At 32.8% G+C, this 21,646-nt stretch overlaps 1 protein-coding gene across 1 annotated transcript in view; it reads left to right on the top strand.

Moving 5' to 3' along the window:
- The first annotated feature begins 8,138 nt into the window (after positions 1–8,138).
- The window catches only part of LOC139497987 (uncharacterized), a 36,223-nt gene continuing 22,715 nt past the window's right edge, over positions 8,139–21,646 (top strand). Inside the window, exon 1 of the mRNA XM_071286246.1 lies at positions 8,139–8,283. Within this exon, the coding sequence (XP_071142347.1) occupies positions 8,193–8,283 (91 nt within the window). The 5' untranslated portion in view covers positions 8,139–8,192. The remainder of the gene's footprint in view (positions 8,284–21,646) is intronic.

Here is a 21,646-nt window from a genome sequence, read left to right as displayed (position 1 = left end):
ATGGGAATAAGGAATAAGTTTAAGACACTATTTGTGGTTTACTAGTATATCCTGCAATAGTTTATCAAATGCCAATTATTGATTTTAGCATTTGCAATACAAAAGGTTTAGAAATATACTTAAATATAGTCAGATATGTCGGTAACATGAAGATCTTGAGTAACAGGACAACGGTAACAGGACAGAGTTGGTAACAGAAAGGATTTTTCTGCTTTATTTTAAAGTTTAAGAAAAATAAATCATTTAAGATTGGTCACAATTGGAAGATAACAGCAAACAATGTCATTTATCCTTTGAAACTGTATTTGCAAGATGAAAAATCTGCCTAGGTAATGAAAAATTCTAAAATAAATTCCTTTCTGTTACTATCTACTATACTAGAATTGCACAATGTTCTCTGCTGTTATCAAAAGCAAAAAACCTATTTTTTTATTCAATATACTGTATATTATATTGAAATTTATTTGATATGGTGGTGATAACTTATATTAAATGAAATGGTTGGCATATAGTAGATTAACTGTTCGATTCTTCAGTGAAATTGTCTTGAACATCCTTCCTGTTACTGATGATGGTTATGCTGTTACTTTTGATCAGGTAACATGACAGAACGTAACAGAAAGGAATTACGCGATAGTTTTTGTCCTTTTTATCACATTAAATGTAAGTGTATTTCCTGTGACATATAACTTTTAAAAAGATGATATAAAAACACACTTAATGCTGTTGTGCACACTTAAAAATATTCTCAGAAAGTGTAACTAGAGGCTCTAAAGAGCCTGTGTCGCTCACCTTGGTCTATGTGCATATTAAACAAAGGACACAAATGGATTCATGACAAAATTGTATTTTGGTGATGGTGATGTGTTTGAAGTTCTTACTTTACTGAACGATTTTGCTTCTTACAATTATATCTATAATGAACTTTGCCCATTAGTAACAGAGAACTATATTTGGTAAAAATTTACATAAATTTACCAAATTAATGAAAATTGTTAAAAATTGACTATAAAGGGCAATAACTCCTTAAGGGGTCAATTGACCATTTAGGTCATGTTGACTTATTTGTAGATCTTACTTTGCTGAACATTATTGCTGCTTACAGTTTATCGCTATCTATAATAGTATTCAAGATAACCAAAAACGGCAAAATTTCTTTAAAAATTACCAATTGGAGGGCAGCAACCCAACAACCAGTTGTCCAATTCATCTGAAAAATTCAGGGCAGATAGATATTGACTTGATTAACAATTTAACTTCTTGTCAGATTTGCTCTAGATGCTTTGGTTTCATAGTTATAAGCCAAAAACTGCATTTTACCCCTATGTTCTATTTTTAGCCGTGGCGGCCATCTTGGTTGAATGGCCAGGTCATCAGACATATTTTTCAAACTAGATACCCCAAAGATGATTGTGGCCTAGTAGTTTCAGTGGAGATTTTGTAAAAGATTACTTAGATTTATGAAAAATGGTTAAAGATTGACTATAAAGGGCAATAACTCCTAAAGGGGTCAACTGACCATTTTGGTCATGTTGACTTATTTGTAGATCTTACTTTGCTGAACATTATTGCTGTTTACAGTTTATCTCTATCTATAATAATATTCAAGATAATAACCAAAAACAGCAAAATTTCCTCAAAATTACCAATTCAGGGGCAGCAACCCAACAACCGATTGACCGATTCATCTGAAAATTTCAGGGCAGATAGATCTTGACCTTATAAACATTTTTATCCCATGTCAGATTTCCTCAAAATGCTTTGGTTTTTGAGTTATAAGCCAAAAACTGCATTTTACCCCTATGTTCTATTTTTAGCGGTGGCGGCCATCTTGGTTGGTTGACCAGGTCACGCCACACATTTTTTAAACTAGATACCCCAAAGATGATTGTGGCCAAGTTTGGATTAATTTGGCCCAGTAGTTTCAGAGGAGAAGATTTTTGTAAAAGATTACTTTAATTTACGAAAAATGGTTAAAAATTGACTATAAAGGGCAATAACTCCTAAACGGGTCAACTGACCATTTTGGTCATGTTGACTTATTTGTAGATCTTACTTTGTTGAACATTATTGCTGTTTACAGTTTATCTCTATCTATAATAATATTCAAGATAATAACCAAAAACAGCAAAATTTCCTCAAAATTACCAATTCAGGGGCAGCAACCCAACAACCGATTGACCGATTCATCTGGAAATTTCAGGGCAGATAGATCTTGACCTGATAAACATTTTTATCCCATGTCAGATTTCCTCAAAATGCTTTGGTTTTTGAGTTATAAGCCAAAAACTGCATTTTACCCCTTTGTTCTATTTTTAGCCGTGGCGGCCATCTTGGTTGGTTGACCAGGTCACGCCACACATTTTTTAAACTAGATACCCCAAAGATGATTGTGGCCAAGTTTGGATTAATTTGGCCCAGTAGTTTCAGAGGAGAAGATTTTTGTAAAAGATTACTTTAATTAACGAAAAATGGTTAAAAATTTACTATAAAGGGCAATAACTCCTAAACGGGTCAACTGACCATTTTGGTCATGTTGACTTATTTGTAGATCTTACTTTGCTGAACATTATTGCTGTTTACAATTTATCTCTATCTATAATAATATTCAAGATAATAACCAAAAACAGCAAAATTTCCTCAAAATTACCAATTCAGGGGCAGCAACCCAACAACCGATTGACCGATTCATCTGAAAATTTCAGGGCAGATAGATCTTGACCTGATAAACATTTTTACCCCATGTCAGATTTGCTCTAAATGCTTTGGTTTTTGAGTTATAAGCCAAAAACTGCATTTTACCCCTATGTTCTATTTTTAGCCGTGGCGGCCATCTTGGTTGGTTGACCGGGTCACGCCACACATTTTTTAAACTAGATACCCCAATGATGATTGTGGCCAAGTTTGGTTTGATTTGGCCCAGTAGTTTCAGAGGAGAAGATTTTTGTAAAAGTTAACGACGACGGACGACGACGACGGACGCCGGACGACGGACGACGGACGACGGACGACGACGACGGACGCCGGACGCCAAGTGATGAGAAAAGCTCACTTGGCCCTTCGGGCCAGGTGAGCTAAAAAAAGGCTATAACAGGATAGAACACCAATAAGTATTTTTTTTAAAATTCTTACCTTGGATGGGCTTGAATTTTCAAACCTGGACGCCTTTCCAACTATTTCTTTGTACTAATACATGCAGGGAATGATGCTCTTCACAATACATAAGGGGACAATAACTCTTGGTCTTGTAAACGTTTCCACAGGTAAAAAAAAACCAGTGGTAACAGGAGGGAAATTACCCTTGGGGACAAATTTTTTTTCTTCTTAAAATTTGCAAAATTTTATTACATGCTATAGTTATAATATAAAAAGACAAATTAGGGGCAAGTTGATTACATAATATATCATATATGTGAGAATCGGACGCCTTTTTAATTAATTTGGATATTATTTGAATGATTTAGTTTAAAAAAAAACACACGGGACAACATGATTTTAGGGGGGGTTGAACATTTAAATTACAATATTTTATTGGAAGAAATATAAGAATGAGTGTTTAATTGGCAGTCCATGGTGCATTATATAATTTAGTTTATACTAAAACTTAAAATTTTCAAAAAAGATGGTTGAATAAAAAAATAATTGCTGGTAAAGTGCGGGACATGGAAATTAGACTTTTTCAGATATTGTCTCATATACATGCACATGATGCATTGATTCAAGAATTGGATAAACATTATTTTTCCCCAGTCACTCATTGTATATGATTTTAACTCAAAAAAACATATATATATTTATAAATGAACAAAAATTAAAAAAACATACAAGACTAACAATGTAGATATAGGAAGATGTGGTGTGAGTGCCAATGAGACAACTCTCCATCCAAATAACAATTAAAAAAAAGTAAACCATTATAGGTCAATGTACGGCCTTCAACACGGAGCCTTGGCTCACATCGAACAACAAGCTGTAAAAGGCCCCAAAATTACTAGTGTAAAACCATTCAAACGGGAAAACCAACGGTCTAATCTATATAAAATTTAAAAAAAAAAAAGAGAAACGAGAAACACGTATAAATTACATAAACAAACGACAACTACTGTACACCATATTCCTGACTTAGGACAGGTGCAAACATTTGCAGCGGGATTAAACGTTTTAATGGATCCAAACCTTCCCTTTTTCTGAAACAGTAGCATAACCATCACCAATCTAATTAAAAACCGATCTCTCATCGCTCCTGTTTCTGATATGTCGCGTGGGAGATCTAACGAAACCGGCTTTGAGGTCACATGTGAGTGAACTATAAGTCATGAATTTATAAAGATATGCAAATGAGTTGACGACCTATTAATAAGCCAATCAAAAAAGTTTATGAATTATTATGACTGACGATTTCGTCGTAAATAAAATGAGTTACATCCCTTTGCCTTACGTTAAACTTCCAAGATCGTGGAAGACTCAATTTCATTGGTCGAAAAAGACACACCTACGAGGTCACTCACATGTGACCTCAAAGCGGGTATCGTTAGATCTCCCACGCGACATATCAGAAACAGGAGCGATGAGAGATCGGTTTTTAATTAGATTGGAACATCACAACATAGAAAAACACACAATAAAATATACACTAACAAAGTGTTCATTTCCGATGCCAAATCCTTATGAGTGAATCAATATTAATTTCAAAACATACCATCCTTATGACCTGAAAACAGCATCGTAACTATATCCCTTCTGAATAAGTTTGTTCAAAGGTTAAATTGGTAGCTTTTGCGGTGACTGACGCAATTTTTGTTCTGTCTCTACAATATATTTGATTGGATGTACATCATTTCCTGTTTGAAATTTGCATTCGTCGGTGTATATCTATATTTTTGAACAAAAGCATTTGAGACTAATTCTAACAGTTACAACTACAAAATTACCTATTACCATTTTATAACCAACACCAATTAACTAACATAAAATGATCTTGTATGTGTAATTAAAACATTTGTTTCACGATTTATAACAAGTTTATCGTGATTTTAGATATTTTCTGGAAAAATAAAATTGGTCACAATACTGAGTAGAAAAATTAATTCCTCCATACATGCACACACACACATGTGGAGCAGGATCTGCTTACCCTTCCGGAGCACCTGAGATCACCCCTAGTTTTTTGGTGGGGTTCGTGTTGTTTATTCTTTAGTTTTCTATGTTGTGTCGTGTGTGCTGTTGTTTGTTTGTCTTTTTCATTTTTAGCCATGGCGTTGTCAGTTATTTTAGATTTATGAGTTTGACTGTCCCTTTGGTATCTTTCGTCCCTTTATCGTGTGCATATACGTCTTTCGTTGATATAACGATTGCAGAAGACACGTTCGATTTAAATCCACTTAACGAATCTGATATGCATCCACTTTTTGTTAAATGTTAACTTTTGTTTTCACTGTCTTTTTATGCCCCATTTATGAGCATTGTGTTTTCTGGTCTGTGCGTCCGTTCGTCCGTCCGTCTATCCCGTTCCAGGTTAAAGGTTTTGGTCGAGGTAGTTTTTAATGAAGTTGAAGTCCAAAAAACTTTAAACTTAGTACACATGTTCCACATGATATAATCTTTTTCTATTTTGATGCTAAATTAGAGAGTTCACCCAATTCTCACGGTCCACTGAACATAGAAAGCCAGTGTAAGCGCGGATGGGGCATCCGTGTAACCCGTGTACTATGGACACATTATGGATTCATACATTTTTTTGTGCATTTATATTGTTTAACCCATCACGGTTTCTTTATAAATGCAAAATTGAACATTTGTGAAGAAATGCAACGATTATTATTGTATCTCTTTCAACTTTTTCAATATGCATTGCTTTACTTTTTGAGTAAGAGAGGTGAATAGTTGTTCCCTTCTTAACGTGCAGTGACAAAAATTTGATGCATATTCAGTAGGAGTACACATTTATTAATTTGTATTACAACTTATATTGACGAGTTATGAAGGTCAAATATTCTATGCATATTCAGTAGGAGTGCACATTCATTAATTTGTATTACAATATATTGACGAGTTATGAAGGTCAAATATTCTATGCATATTCAGTAGGAGTGCACATTTATTAATTTACATTACAATATATTGACGAGTTATGAAGGTCAAATATTTTATGCATATTCAGTAGGAGTGCACATTTATTAATTTGAATTACAATATATTGACGAGTTATGAAGGTCAAATATTCTATGCATATTCAGTAGGAGTGCACATTTATTAATTTGCATTACAATATATTGACGAGTTATGAAGGTCAAATATTCTATGCATATTCAGTAGGAGTGCACATTTATTAATTTGCATTACAATATATTGACGAGTTATGAAGGTCAAATATTCTATGCATATTCAGTAGGAGTGCACATTTATTAATTTGCATTACAATATATTGACGAGTTTTGAAGGTCAAATATTCTATGCATATTCAGTAGGAGTGCACATTTATTAATTTGCATTATAATATATTGACGAGTTATGAAGGTCAAATATTCTATGCATATTCAGTAGGAGTGCACATTTATTAATTTGCATTATAATATATTGACGAGTTATGAAGGTCAAATATTCTATGCATATTTAGTAGGAGTGCACATTTATTTATTAATTTGCATTACAATATATTGACGAGTTATGAAGGTCAAATATTCTGTGCATATTCAGTAGGAGTGCACATTTATTAATTTGCATTACAATATATTGACGAGTTATGAAGGTCAAATATTCTATGCATATTCAGTAGGAGTGCACATTTATTAATTTGCATTACAATATATTGACGAGTTTTGAAGGTCAAATATTCTATGCATATTCAGTAGGAGTGCACATTTATTAATTTGCATTATAATATATTGACGAGTTATGAAGGTCAAATATTCTATGCATATATTCAGTAGGAGTGCACATTTATTAATTTGCATTATAATATATTGACGAGTTATGAAGGTCAAATATTCTATGCATATTTAGTAGGAGTGCACATTTATTTATTAATTTGCATTATAATACATTGACGTCACGAGTTATGAAGGTCAAATAGTTTGAAAGAACCGAAATTTTGACACTTATTGAAGAGTTTGTTTATAGGGATACACATTTTGCTTTTCAAAAGGTAAACTACAGATCAAGGTGTTGCAAGGGTACGTAATTTAAATCAGCAGAGGGCGAACGTAACACATTGAATATCCGGCACTTGTTGCATGTGATGACTTCTTATTTGATTAGAAAAGGAATAGAAGAGCAAATGTAGAAGTATAAACCATATACCACATGTAGATTAAATCTCTATAATTTGGCATTAAAATTAGAAAGATCATATCATAGGGAACATGTTTACTTAAGTTTCAAGTTTCAAGTTGATTGGACTTCAACTTCATAAAAATCTACCTCGACCAAAAACTTTAACCTGAATCGGGATAGACGGACGGATGAACATGATGAACGAACGGACAAACGATGCCCATTAATGGGGCATAATAAAAGGGACATAAAAGCAACAACACGAAAAATAAGGGAAAACTTATGAAATATAAACGAAAATATAAGAGGATATCCTAAATGCAAGAAGATATCCTAAACAAAAGAATGGGGGGGGGGGGGGGGGGGGGGGTCATGTCCAAAAAGTCTGATTTAAACTGGAATATGTAAAAATTTTGCTTTGTATAATATTTACGATTCATCGTATCAGGAACAAAATATATTCATTTGACAGTTACATGTAGATATACTGTTCCCAGATCATACATTTGTGAATAAAAAGAGATAAATACATGAAATATATATGAATAATATTTATTTTATCTTCATTTTCGTCGTGAATTATGTGTTTAATTTAAAGAATTTCTATTAGAAAAATCCAATAGAAGAGATCACAAAACTATCGCATTTATTTTTACCATGATATAATATATTCGTGTGTGAATACGTTACACTTTATATGTAGTGTAACGTAATCAGAGATCTATATTTTAATTAGATTGAGCGGCAAAGAAGATGCCATTCATGGCAATTATAGATGAATTGATGATTGTTGATAACGATTTTTATACAGTAATGAGCAACGTGAATTCCAGTAAATACCCTTCAAGCACCCCAAATAACCGGATTCTCAAATACATTACACAATTTAGAGATAGTAAACAAAATCAATCATCAGTAAAATGTCACAATTTAAGGTAAAATCTGATGGAATAGAAGCTACAGTATTGTTTATAGATCAGTGTTTGACCATCACACAAGGAGATATCGAAAGTAAGTAGGAATGTGGCATGTGTGTTGCATGATCGTCCGTTGTCATCTCGTTTTATCAGGTCAGTATTTGGATCTGATGTCAGTTCAGAGGGGCCATTCATAAGGGAAAAATAAACGTTCACAGTGTACGGTAAACTAAGATAGTGTCGTTATCTTTTTCAATTTATTTTATGATAAAAGGTTAGTGCCTTAGTAGACCTTTATGTGTAATTATGTTAATAAATAGCCATTTAAATTTGTTGTTATAAATTTTACTTCAAAATGATTTGCAAATGACCGTTTTTCTTCTTCCAACCATTTTGTTTGATAAAAAAAAATTATAAAAAAAAAATGCGAAAAAAAAAACAAGAGGCTCTCAAGTATGGCACGCCGTTATTATATTTATTCAATTTCGAGATATCTTATTTAGTTAAATAAGATATCTTATAAACTAATTGAGATATCTTAATTAATAACAAAATGAGATATCTTATATATTAATTGAGATATCTGATTTATTAAATAAATATAGTTAATAACATATATTATAAATTAATAGAGATATCTTATATATTAAATAAGATATCTTATTAAAATGTTTATAAAGATATCTTATTAAATATATAAGATATCTTATTTAAAATATAAGATATCTTATTTAAAATATAAGATATCTCTATTAATTTATAATATATGTTATTAACTATATAAGATATCTTTTATATAGTTAATAATAGAGATATCTTATTTACTTAATAAGATATCTCCATAAGTTAATAAGATATATCTACTAGTTTATAAGATATATCTATTAATTAATAAGATATCTCTATTAGTTTATAAGATATCTCTATTAATTAATAAGATATCTTATAAAGTATGTATTTAAAAGATATCTTTATAAAGAACTAAGATATCTTATATACTTTATAAGATATCTTATTAAATAATAGATATATCTTATTAACTTATAGAGATATCTTATAAACTAATAGAGATATCTTATAAACTTTTAGAGATATCTTATTAACTTATAGAGATATTTTATTTAATATATAAGATATCTCCATAAGTTAATAAGATATCTCTATTAGTTTATAAGATATCTCTATTAATTAATAAGATATCTTATAAAGTATGTATTTAAGAGATATCTTTATAAAGAAGTAAGATATCTTAAATACTTTATAAGATATCTTATATACTTTTTAAGATATCTTATTAATTAATAGAGATATCTTATAAACTAATAGAGATATCTTATAAACTAATAGAGATATCTTATTTACTTTCAAATTAGATAACATATCTTATAAAAATTAAAGATATCTTTATACTTAATAAGATATCTTGTTAAATAAATAAGATATCTTCAAATTTGAATAAATATAAAAACGGCGTGCCATACTCAAGAGCCTGAATCGCTCACCTTAAATTTTTTGCTTAAATCTTCCTTCAATGATTATTTTGGGTTTTCAATTTATATAAATGGTTCTTCGATTCTGTCATATCTTCTTCAAAAGCAAAAACAAGAGTGGACACACTGAAATGTCTCGTTTGTCTCGTGTTCATAATATAATTTATGATGAAAGTATAAAAAAACATTGTATACCCCAAGCATTACATTATTGCTGTTTACAGTTTATCTACATCTATATAATATTCAAGATAATAACCAAAAACAGCAAAATTTCCTTAAAACTACCAATTCAGGTGCGGCAACCCAACAACGGGTTGTCCGATTCATCTGAAAATTTCAGGGCAGGTAGATCTTGACCGGATAAACAATTTTACCGCTGTCAGATTTGCTCTAAATGCTTTGGTTTTTGAGTTATAAGCTAAAAACTGCATTTTACCCATATGTTCTATTTTTAGCCATGGCGGCCATCTTGGTTGGTAAGCCGGGTCACCAGACACAATGTTAAAACTAGATACCCTAATAATGATTTTGACCATGTTTGGTTAAATTTGGCCCGGTAGTTTCAGAGGAGAAGATTTTTGTAAAAGATAACTAAGATTTACGGAAAATGGTTAAAAATTGACTATAAAGGGCCATAACTCCTAAAGGGGTCAACTGACCATTTCGGTCATGTTGACTTATTTGTAAATCTTACTTTGCTGAACATTTTTGCTGTTTACAGTTTATCTCTATCTATAATAATAGTCATGATAATAACCAAAAACAGCAAAATTTCCTTAAAATAACCAATTCAGAGGCAGCCACCTAACAATAGGTTGTCTGATTCATCTGAAAATATCAGGGCAGATAGATCTTGACCTGATAAACCATTTAACCTCTGTCAGATTTGCTCTAAATGCTTTGGTTTTTTAGTTATAAGCCAAAAACTGATTTTACCCCTATGTTCTATTTTTAGCCATGGTGGCCATCTTGGTTGGTTGGCCGGGTCACCGGACACAATTTTTAAACTAGTTACCCCAATGATGATTGTTGCCACGTTTGGTTCAATTTGGCCCAGTAGTTTAAGAAGGAGAAGATTTTTGTAAAAGATAACTAAGATTTACGGGAAATGGTTAAAAATAAGACTATAAAGGGCCATAACTCCTAAAGGGGTCAACTGACCATTTCGGTCATGTTGACTTATTTGTAAATCTTACTTTGCTGAACATTTTTGCTGTTTACAGTTTATCTCTATCTATAATAATATTCATGATAATAACCAAAAACAGCAAAATTTCCTTAAAATTACCAATTCAGGGGCAGCAACCTAACAACGGGTTGTCCGATTCATCTAAAAATTTCAGGGCAGGTAGATCTTGACCGGATAAACAATTTTACCGCTGTCAGATTTGCTCTAAATGCTTTGGTTTTTGAGTTATAAGCTAAAAACTGCATTTTACCCCTATGTTCTATTTTTAGCCATGGCGGCCATCTTGGTTGGTTAGCCGGGTCAATAGACACAATTTTTAAACTAGATACCCTAATAATGATTTTGACCATGTTTGGTTAAATTTGGCCCGGTAGTTTCAGAGGAGAAGATTTTTGTAAAAGATAACTAAGATTTACGGAAAATGGTTAAAAATTGACTATAAAGGGCCACAACTCCTAAAGGGGTCAACTGACCATTTCGGTCATGTTGACTTATTTGTAAATCTTACTTTGCTGAACATTTTTGCTGTTTACAGTTTATCTCTATCTATAATAATATTCATGATAATAACCAAAAACAGCAAAATTTCCTTAAAATAACCAATTCAGAGGCAGCAACCTAACAATAGGTTGTCTGATTCATCTGAAAATATCAGGGCAGATAGATCTTGACCTGATAAACCATTTAACCTATGTCAGATTTGCTCTAAATGCTTTGGTTTTTCAGTTATCAGCCAAAAACTGATTTTACCCCTATGTTCTATTTTTAGCCATGGCGGCCATCTTGGTTGGTTGGCCGGGTCACCGGACACAATTTTTAAACTAGTTACCCCAATGATGATTGTTGCCACATATGGTTCAATTTGGCCCAGTAGTTTCAGAGGAGAAGATTTTTGTAAAAGATAACTAAGATTTACGGAAAATGGTTAAAAATAGACTATAAAGGGCCATAACTCCTAAAGGGGTCAACTGACCATTTCGGTCATGTTGACTTATTTGTAAATCTTACTTTGCTGAACATTTTTGCTGTTTACAGTTTATCTCTATCTATAATAATATTCATGATAATAACCAAAAACAGCAAAATTTCCTTAAAATTACCAATTCAGGGGCAGCAACCTAACAACGGGTTGTCCGATTCATCTGACAATATCAGGGCAGATAGATCTTGACCTGATAAACCATTTAACCTTGTCAGATTTGCTCTAAATGCTTTGGTTTTTGAGTTATAAGCCAAAAACTGATTTTACCCTATGTTCTATTTTTAGCCATGGCGGCCATCTTGGTTGGTTAGCCGGGTCACCAGACACAATTTTTAAACTAGATACCCTAATAATGATTTTGGCCATGTTTGGTTAAATTTGGCCCAGTAGTTTCAGAGGAGAAGATTTTTGTAAAAGATAACTAAGATTTACGGAAAATGGTTAAAAATTGTTATAAAGGGCCATAACTCCTAAAGGGGTCAACTGACCATTTCGGTCATGTTGACTTATTTGTAAATCTTACTTTGCTGAACATTTTTGCTGTTTACAGTTTATCTCTATCTATAATAATATTCATGGTAATAACCAAAAACAGCAAAATTTCCTTAAAATAACCAATTCAGAGGCAGCAACCTAACAATCGGTTGTCTGATTCATCTGAAAATATCAGTGCAGATAGATCTTGACCTGATAAACCATTTAACCTATGTCAGATTTGCTCTTAATGCTTTGGTTTTTCAGTTATAAGCCAAAAACTGATTTTACCCCTATGTTCTATTTTTAGCCATGGTGGCCATCTTGGTTGGTTGGCCGGGTCACTGGACACAATTTTTAAACTAGTTACCCCAATGATGATTGTTGCCAAGTTTGGTTCAATTTGGCCCAGTAGTTTCAGAGGAGAAGATTTTTGTAAAAGATAACTAAGATTTACGGAAAATGGTTAAAAATAGACTATAAAGGGCCATAACTCCTAAAGGGGTCAACTGACCATTTCGGTCATGTTGACTTATTTGTAAATCTTACTTTGCTGAACATTTTTGCTGTTTACAGTTTATCTCTATCTATAATAATATTCATGGTAATAACCAAAAACAGCAAAATTTCCTTAAAATAACCAATTCAGAGGCAGCAACCTAACAATCGGTTGTCTGATTCATCTGAAAATATCAGTGCAGATAGATCTTGACCTGATAAACCATTTAACCTATGTCAGATTTGCTCTTAATGCTTTGGTTTTTCAGTTATAAGCCAAAAACTGATTTTACCCCTATGTTCTATTTTTAGCCATGGTGGCCATCTTGGTTGGTTGGCCGGGTCACTGGACACAATTTTTAAACTAGTTACCCCAATGATGATTGTTGCCAAGTTTGGTTCAATTTGGCCCAGTAGTTTCAGAGGAGAAGATTTTTGTAAAAGATAACTAAGATTTACGGAAAATGGTTAAAAATAGACTATAAAGGGCCATAACTCCTAAAGGGGTCAACTGACCATTTCGGTCATGTTGACTTATTTGTAAATCTTACTTTGCTGAACATTTTTGCTGTTTACAGTTTATCTCTATCTATAATAATATTCATGATAATAACCAAAAACAGCAAAATTTCCTTAAAATTACCAATTCAGGGGCAGCAACCTAACAACGGGTTGTCCGATTCATCTGAAAATTTCAGGGCAGGTAGATCTTGACCGGATAAACAATTTAACCTCAGTCAGATTTGCTTTAAATGCTTTGGTTTTTGAGTTATAAGCTAAAAAACTGCATTTTACCCCTATGTTCTATTTTTAACCATGGCGTCCATGTTTTTTGATGAAATGGGAATTAAAACGGAAAATTTATTTTAGATACCCTAGGAATCAATCAGGACTGGGTTGCACAAACGTCTATTAAAGTTAATAGTCAATTAAAAGTACACTTAAATTTAATAGTCTATTACTTGCGTTGCACAAAATTTAATTAACGTTAATAGTCTATTAACTCACTATTAAATTTAATTGAACGAAGGAGCGCTATTAAGTCCTTAATTGTACATTTAAAATGGATGCCATGCAAGTGCTTGGATTACTTGTACCTCAAAATCAGCCGAAGAATACCGTGACAGGCTTCTCAACTCGATGATTTGACGGACTGAGATCCTCGCACAGCCGGTGATATCCCACATTGTATGATTTCGCCACAAAAAGAATTGTTTTTGTTATTATTAAAATAATAATAAAAAGAAAAGATAAAAATTGATAAGTTTTTGAAGCATAAATGAAGATATAATTGTAATTCTATGATTAACCATTGTCATTATGAATCTATTAGGGAAACAATGGTTTTATTTTCAATACGGCAAGTGTCATTAAACTGAAGAAAAACTTTTGCCCTCATCTTTGAAAGTATGCTTTGTTCAAACTGAAATATATTTCTTAGTATAAAATCCATTCTCCAAAATTAACAATTTTTAAAAGGCATGCATGGACGAAAGCATTGGACATTTGAAAACCCTTAATAACAGGGGTGAAGAATGTGCAATCTCCGTTGACGCTTTGATAAAGAGTGCTTTCTTTCACGTCCGCATTTCTATTAAGTATGGCATGCCGGGTTAACATTTTAATGATTACTACAGATTGGAGAAATGAATAACAGAACAGTGCACAATAACGTACAATAACATACATTGTTATTCGTAGAAGATAAGAGAAACTATGTGATACTTTTAATCTTTTATTATTATTATTTAAGATGGCATGGTGTATATTGTCCATAATATTTATATCCAATACATATTTTTAAAACAATTTTTTTTTTTGCAACTGAAAACTGTAATGAAGATGAAACAAAACTATCCGACACTTTGGTATATCTTGGATATAAACTTAAAATAAATATCTGATATTCACATGGGATAGGGTTCATAATAACATAAATTATTGGACTTATTTGGGGTTGCCTAGATATTCCGACACATTATTATTCCGACACCCCACTGTTCCGACACCCCAATAGGCCGACAAAGGTTAATAACTGCAGTTATAGAAAATATACTTCATGAGTAGAGCTTCACGAAGGTGTGGATGTGGGTTTACAGAATAGAGAATAATGGGGGAAATTTAAAGAATATTAGAGAAAAATTGACCAATAACAAAGAATTAATAGAGAAAAATGAGGTGTTTAAATATAAAGATTGGAGAATAATTGGCAAAAAGTATAAAGAATACAGATAGGAATTAACGACCCCCTCCTCCGCAATCCAATTACCCCTTCATAAAATAGTTGGCACTGTCACAGGAAGGTTCCAGTTTTCATTATTCCGATTTACCAGCATTTTTTGCTGTTGTAAACTTGTTCTTATAGATTTCTCATATGCATAGACCGCGATACATTTTACAAAGTTCTATTTGGTTTAACACTGTCTTAAGAGTTCAATGTATTAACTTTAAATAATTCACTCTTCAATTAAGTAGTGTATATAAACATTGTTGTATAAACAAACTAAACTACTGTTCTTCTCAAAATAATTCTGTAATGCGCGGATACATCGGACTGCCAGCACATCGTACGATAACAATATCGGGTCAATGGAAGGCGTCCCAGAAAAAAAAATAGCCTTGCCAAACGTCAAAATTATTTGGACTAGGTCAATATTATAATATTGTCAATGATTTAACTAGTCTTTGCTATGCAATAACAAATATGGCAGTTTTAAATTACAGCCGTAGTTTTTCTTCGTAAAATTCTACATCCAGCAGATCGATATTGGTGTCAACATTGAAAATTAATACACATTTTCCCTGAAATACGATGTATTTAAACGAATAATGTGTAAATGTGATCTCCATTGACGTTTTGATAAAGAGTGCTTTCTTTCACGTCCGCATTTCTATCCAGTATGGCATGCCAAGTTAACATTTTAATGATTACTACAGATAAGAAACACAAATAACAGAACAGTGCACAATACCATACATTGTTATTCGTAGGACATAAAGAGAAACTACGTGATAATTTTGATATATTACACAGTGAATTAATTTAGTTTTTTTTTTTAAATAAAGATGGCATAGTGTATATTGTCCATAATATTTATATCTTACCAATAAATATCTGATATTGACATGGGATAGGGTTCATAATAACATAAACAATTATTGGACTTTTGGGGATCGCCCAGATATTCCGACACCCCACTGGTCCAACACCCCAATAGTCCGATAAAGGTTAATATGTGCCGTAATAGAAAATATACTTCATGAGTAGAGCTTCGTGAGGGTGTTGATGTGGATTTACAGAAAAGAGAATAATGATGGGGGGGGGGGGGGGGAGGAGGGTTTAAAGAATAGAGAAAAATGAGGTCCTAAAATAATGGTCAAAATAGAGAAAATGGCAAACATTTTAAAGAATACAGATATGAAAGACCCCCTCCTCCCCAATGCAGACACCCTTTGATAGAATAATTGTTGACATTGTATTTGAACTATTCGTTCTAATATCACAGAAACAAATTTTAGCATGCCACCTATCGGGTATAACTATCAAAGAAGTACCATGACCATATGCATATAAAGAAACTGAAAACTTTGCAAATATTGGTATAAGAAAATGGGAACACATTCTACTAAAAAAAAAGAAATGTCATCGGCAGTGCAGTCTCTCTTCATAAAGAAAAATGTTCACGTAATCAGGGAACGACCATTTAACTTCAAGGGGGTTATGGTTTTTTCCTAAAAAAAATATTCTGATCCCCAATTTGATAGAAAAAAATATTTCTGGTCAAGCAGATGAAAAAAAATATTTAGAATGCAGATTCCCCCAACCTTACATGTATATAGTGTTAAACAACACATGCAAACATGCGACACGAAAATTACTCAAGCAACCAACACCATGATTTTCACGATTTTCATCAATTTTTCATGACGTCAACACAATTTCAGCGATTTCAGCATTTTTCAACGGGGTTGTGTTCAACATCGAAGCAGCTTAATAATGCTACATAGTGCTACGTAGATTTATGACCATTGAACGTGTAGCTAGCCTAGCTGCTATTAATATCTACGTAGCTGCTAGGCTAGCTACACGTTCAATAGTCATACATCTACGTAGCCGCTAATATATTGAACGCAACCCTGGGTCTACTTTCAATTGACACCAAAACATGTCCAATTCCAAAATACAAGAAATTGCATATGTTGTATTGAAAAAGATAAAAAAAAGTCTCGAAAAACGAGGGGAATAGGGGAATAAAAAGCATTAGTCTTAAATTCCATTATGTTACTAATTTAAATGTAAATTTTATAGTCGACGTCTACAAAAGAAAATTGACAACTGCAGCCTGCTATATTTATATCTTCCATTTTGAGAGTCTGACTCAATCTAAGTCCATTTTTCACTTCGTTTATGGAAGGTTGGGAACTCGAATAAATTACTATAGTATTTAGCACAAACGTGGTAAAATCAGAAATTTTTAATCTCCCATGAGAAAAAATTAGCCGCTAATTTATTTCAAACAAGATACAATAAATTGCTTGTGTTGCCATTGCAAGGGATTGAAAATTCTCGGAAAAAATACACGAGGGAAGAAATTAAGTATCATAAATCGGGGCAGCCCCGTTATTCAGATGTCCCATTAGTCCGACACCACATTGGTGCGACAACCCAATAGTCCGACGTCCCATTAGTCCGACACCCCATGATAGTCCAATACCCCAAATAGTCTGACATGGATTAATTCAACAACTTTTTTAAATAAATAATTTTGATTTCAAAAGAATAATCCCATCAGTTAAACCTACATTCCTCCTGATAGTCCTAAAAACAAGTGAAACTGTGAGCTTCTGCTCACTGATGATACCACCGTCCAAATATGCATTTGCTATCAGGTGTAAAAATGATACAAGTGTTCGGTAAACAGGAAGAGGTTGAGTGATGAATCTGAAAACGCATCACACAGTTTAGTTGACTTATATCAAGCCTGAAACCAAATTTCAGAAATCCTGGTAGTGTAGTTCCTGAGACAAATGTGACGAAAAATATTCATGGGACGGACGAACTGACGGACTGACGGACTGATGGACTGACAGACTGACGGACGGACGGAAGGACAGACAGAGGTAAAACAGTATACCCCCCTTTTTTTCAAAGCGGGGGTATAATAATAATACAAGTAACATATCATAAAGTACTTACAATATTTCAATTTTGCGTGATGTCCAGTGGCAAATATTATTGACATGCATGTTCAGGCCGAGAACAATCATTTGACAGTAAAAAAAATTAGATAGGCCCTGTAATAGTTGCAATCCGGCATGAAAAAAAGGTCAATGACACTTGAACTGCCACTAGACAATGAAAGTACATACTAGTATTGAATAGGAACCGCCGGGAATTTTGTTTGCAGCAGGCTCAGACAATTTATCACGGTTGATCGGTAGATACGTATTAGTGAAAGTGGTCGTATATATTCACCCCTAAAAATAAAGAACGAATGAGACGCGGTGTAGCGAACATTTTTTCAAACTAAATAAGCTTTGTGAAGCTTTATCGAATAACTAACATGACGATACACAGCTATGTATCTCTCCCAAAGCAGAGAAATTAGAAAGTTAAGGTTCTAGTTAGGCTTTACCGCTTAGACGATTGTATGCGAGATGCCTAGTTTAGTGTACAAAATTATTTTGAGATGAACATTAGTTTAGTTAGTCTATATATACAACAATGTTTATACACTACTTAATTGAAGAGTTAGTTAATACGCGGTACGTTGAACTATAAAGACTGTGGTAAACCAAATAGAACTTTATAAAGTTTGCCGCGTTCTCTGTGAGGAATCTGTTAGAATAAGTTTACAACAGCAAAAAATGCTCGTAAATCGGAATAGTGAAAACTGGCACCTTCCATTGTGAGTGTCAAAAGGGGTGGTGTTGGTTGCTTGAGTAATTTTCGTGTCGCATGTTTGCATGTGTTGTTTAACACTATATACATGTAAGGTTGGGGGAATCTGCATTCTAAATATTTTTTTTCATCTGCTTGACCAGAAATATTTTTTTCTATCAAATTGGGGATCAGAATATTTTTTTTAGGAAAAAACCATAACCCCCTTGAAGTTAAATGGTCGTTCCCTGATTACGTGAACATTTTTCTTTATGAAGAGAGACTGCACTGCCGATGACATTTCTTTTTTTTTAGTAGAATGTGTTCCCATTTTCTTATACCAATATTTGCAAAGTTTTCAGTTTCTTTATATGCATATGGTCATGGTACTTCTTTGATAGTTATACCCGATAGGTGGCATGCTAAAATTTGTTTCTGTGATATTAGAACGAATAGTTCAAATACAATGTCAACAATTATTCTATCAAAGGGTGTCTGCATTGGGGAGGAGGGGGTCTTTCATATCTGTATTCTTTAAAATGTTTGCCATTTTCTCTATTTTGACCATTATTTTAGGACCTCATTTTTCTCTATTCTTTAAACCCTCCTCCCCCCCCCCCCCCCCATCATTATTCTCTTTTCTGTAAATCCACATCAACACCCTCACGAAGCTCTACTCATGAAGTATATTTTCTATTACGGCACATATTAACCTTTATCGGACTATTGGGGTGTTGGACCAGTGGGGTGTCGGAATATCTGGGCGATCCCCAAAAGTCCAATAATTGTTTATGTTATTATGAACCCTATCCCATGTCAATATCAGATATTTATTGGTAAGATATAAATATTATGGACAATATACACTATGCCATCTTTATTTAAAAAAAAAAACTAAATTAATTCACTGTGTAATATATCAAAATTATCACGTAGTTTCTCTTTATGTCCTACGAATAACAATGTATGGTATTGTGCACTGTTCTGTTATTTGTGTTTCTTATCTGTAGTAATCATTAAAATGTTAACTTGGCATGCCATACTGGATAGAAATGCGGACGTGAAAGAAAGCACTCTTTATCAAAACGTCAATGGAGATCACATTTACACATTATTCGTTTAAATACATCGTATTTCAGGGAAAATGTGTATTAATTTTCAATGTTGACACCAATATCGATCTGCTGGATGTAGAATTTTACGAAGAAAAACTACGGCTGTAATTTAAAACTGCCATATTTGTTATTGCATAGCAAAGACTAGTTAAATCATTGACAATATTATAATATTGACCTAGTCCAAATAATTTTGACGTTTGGCAAGGCTATTTTTTTTTCTGGGACGCCTTCCATTGACCCGATATTGTTATCGTACGATGTGCTGGCAGTCCGATGTATCCGCGCATTACAGAATTATTTTGAGAAGAACAGTAGTTTAGTTTGTTTATACAACAATGTTTATATACACTACTTAATTGAAGAGTGAATTATTTAAAGTTAATACATTGAACTCTTAAGACAGTGTTAAACCAAATAGAACTTTGTAAAATGTATCGCGGTCTATGCATATGAGAAATCTATAAGAACAAGTTTACAACAGCAAAAAATGCTGGTAAATCGGAATAATGAAAACTGGAACCTTCCTGTGACAGTGCCAACTATTTTATGAAGGGGTAATTGGATTGCGGAGGAGGGGGTCGTTAATTCCTATCTGTATTCTTTATACTTTTTGCCAATTATTCTCCAATCTTTATATTTAAACACCTCATTTTTCTCTATTAATTCTTTGTTATTGGTCAATTTTTCTCTAATATTCTTTAAATTTCCCCCATTATTCTCTATTCTGTAAACCCACATCCACACCTTCGTGAAGCTCTACTCATGAAGTATATTTTCTATAACTGCAGTTATTAACCTTTGTCGGCCTATTGGGGTGTCGGAACAGTGGGGTGTCGGAATAATAATGTGTCGGAATATCTAGGCAACCCCAAATAAGTCCAATAATTTATGTTATTATGAACCCTATCCCATGTGAATATCAGATATTTATTTTAAGTTTATATCCAAGATATACCAAAGTGTCGGATAGTTTTGTTTCATCTTCATTACAGTTTTCAGTTGCAAAAAAAAAAATTGTTTTAAAAATATGTATTGGATATAAATATTATGGACAATATACACCATGCCATCTTAAATAATAATAATAAAAGATTAAAAGTATCACATAGTTTCTCTTATCTTCTACGAATAACAATGTATGTTATTGTACGTTATTGTGCACTGTTCTGTTATTCATTTCTCCAATCTGTAGTAATCATTAAAATGTTAACCCGGCATGCCATACTTAATAGAAATGCGGACGTGAAAGAAAGCACTCTTTATCAAAGCGTCAACGGAGATTGCACATTCTTCACCCCTGTTATTAAGGGTTTTCAAATGTCCAATGCTTTCGTCCATGCATGCCTTTTAAAAATTGTTAATTTTGGAGAATGGATTTTATACTAAGAAATATATTTCAGTTTGAACAAAGCATACTTTCAAAGATGAGGGCAAAAGTTTTTCTTCAGTTTAATGACACTTGCCGTATTGAAAATAAAACCATTGTTTCCCTAATAGATTCATAATGACAATGGTTAATCATAGAATTACAATTATATCTTCATTTATGCTTCAAAAACTTATCAATTTTTATCTTTTCTTTTTATTATTATTTTAATAATAACAAAAACAATTCTTTTTGTGGCGAAATCATACAATGTGGGATATCACCGGCTGTGCGAGGATCTCAGTCCGTCAAATCATCGAGTTGAGAAGCCTGTCACGGTATTCTTCGGCTGATTTTGAGGTACAAGTAATCCAAGCACTTGCATGGCATCCATTTTAAATGTACAATTAAGGACTTAATAGCGCTCCTTCGTTCAATTAAATTTAATAGTGAGTT

Source organism: Mytilus edulis, chromosome 12, assembly GCF_963676685.1.
Source record: "Mytilus edulis chromosome 12, xbMytEdul2.2, whole genome shotgun sequence".
NCBI classification, from domain to species: Eukaryota; Metazoa; Mollusca; class Bivalvia; order Mytilida; family Mytilidae; genus Mytilus; species Mytilus edulis.
The sequence above is the reverse complement of the archived record's forward strand: the minus strand, read 5'-3'. Positions and strand labels throughout refer to the sequence as shown.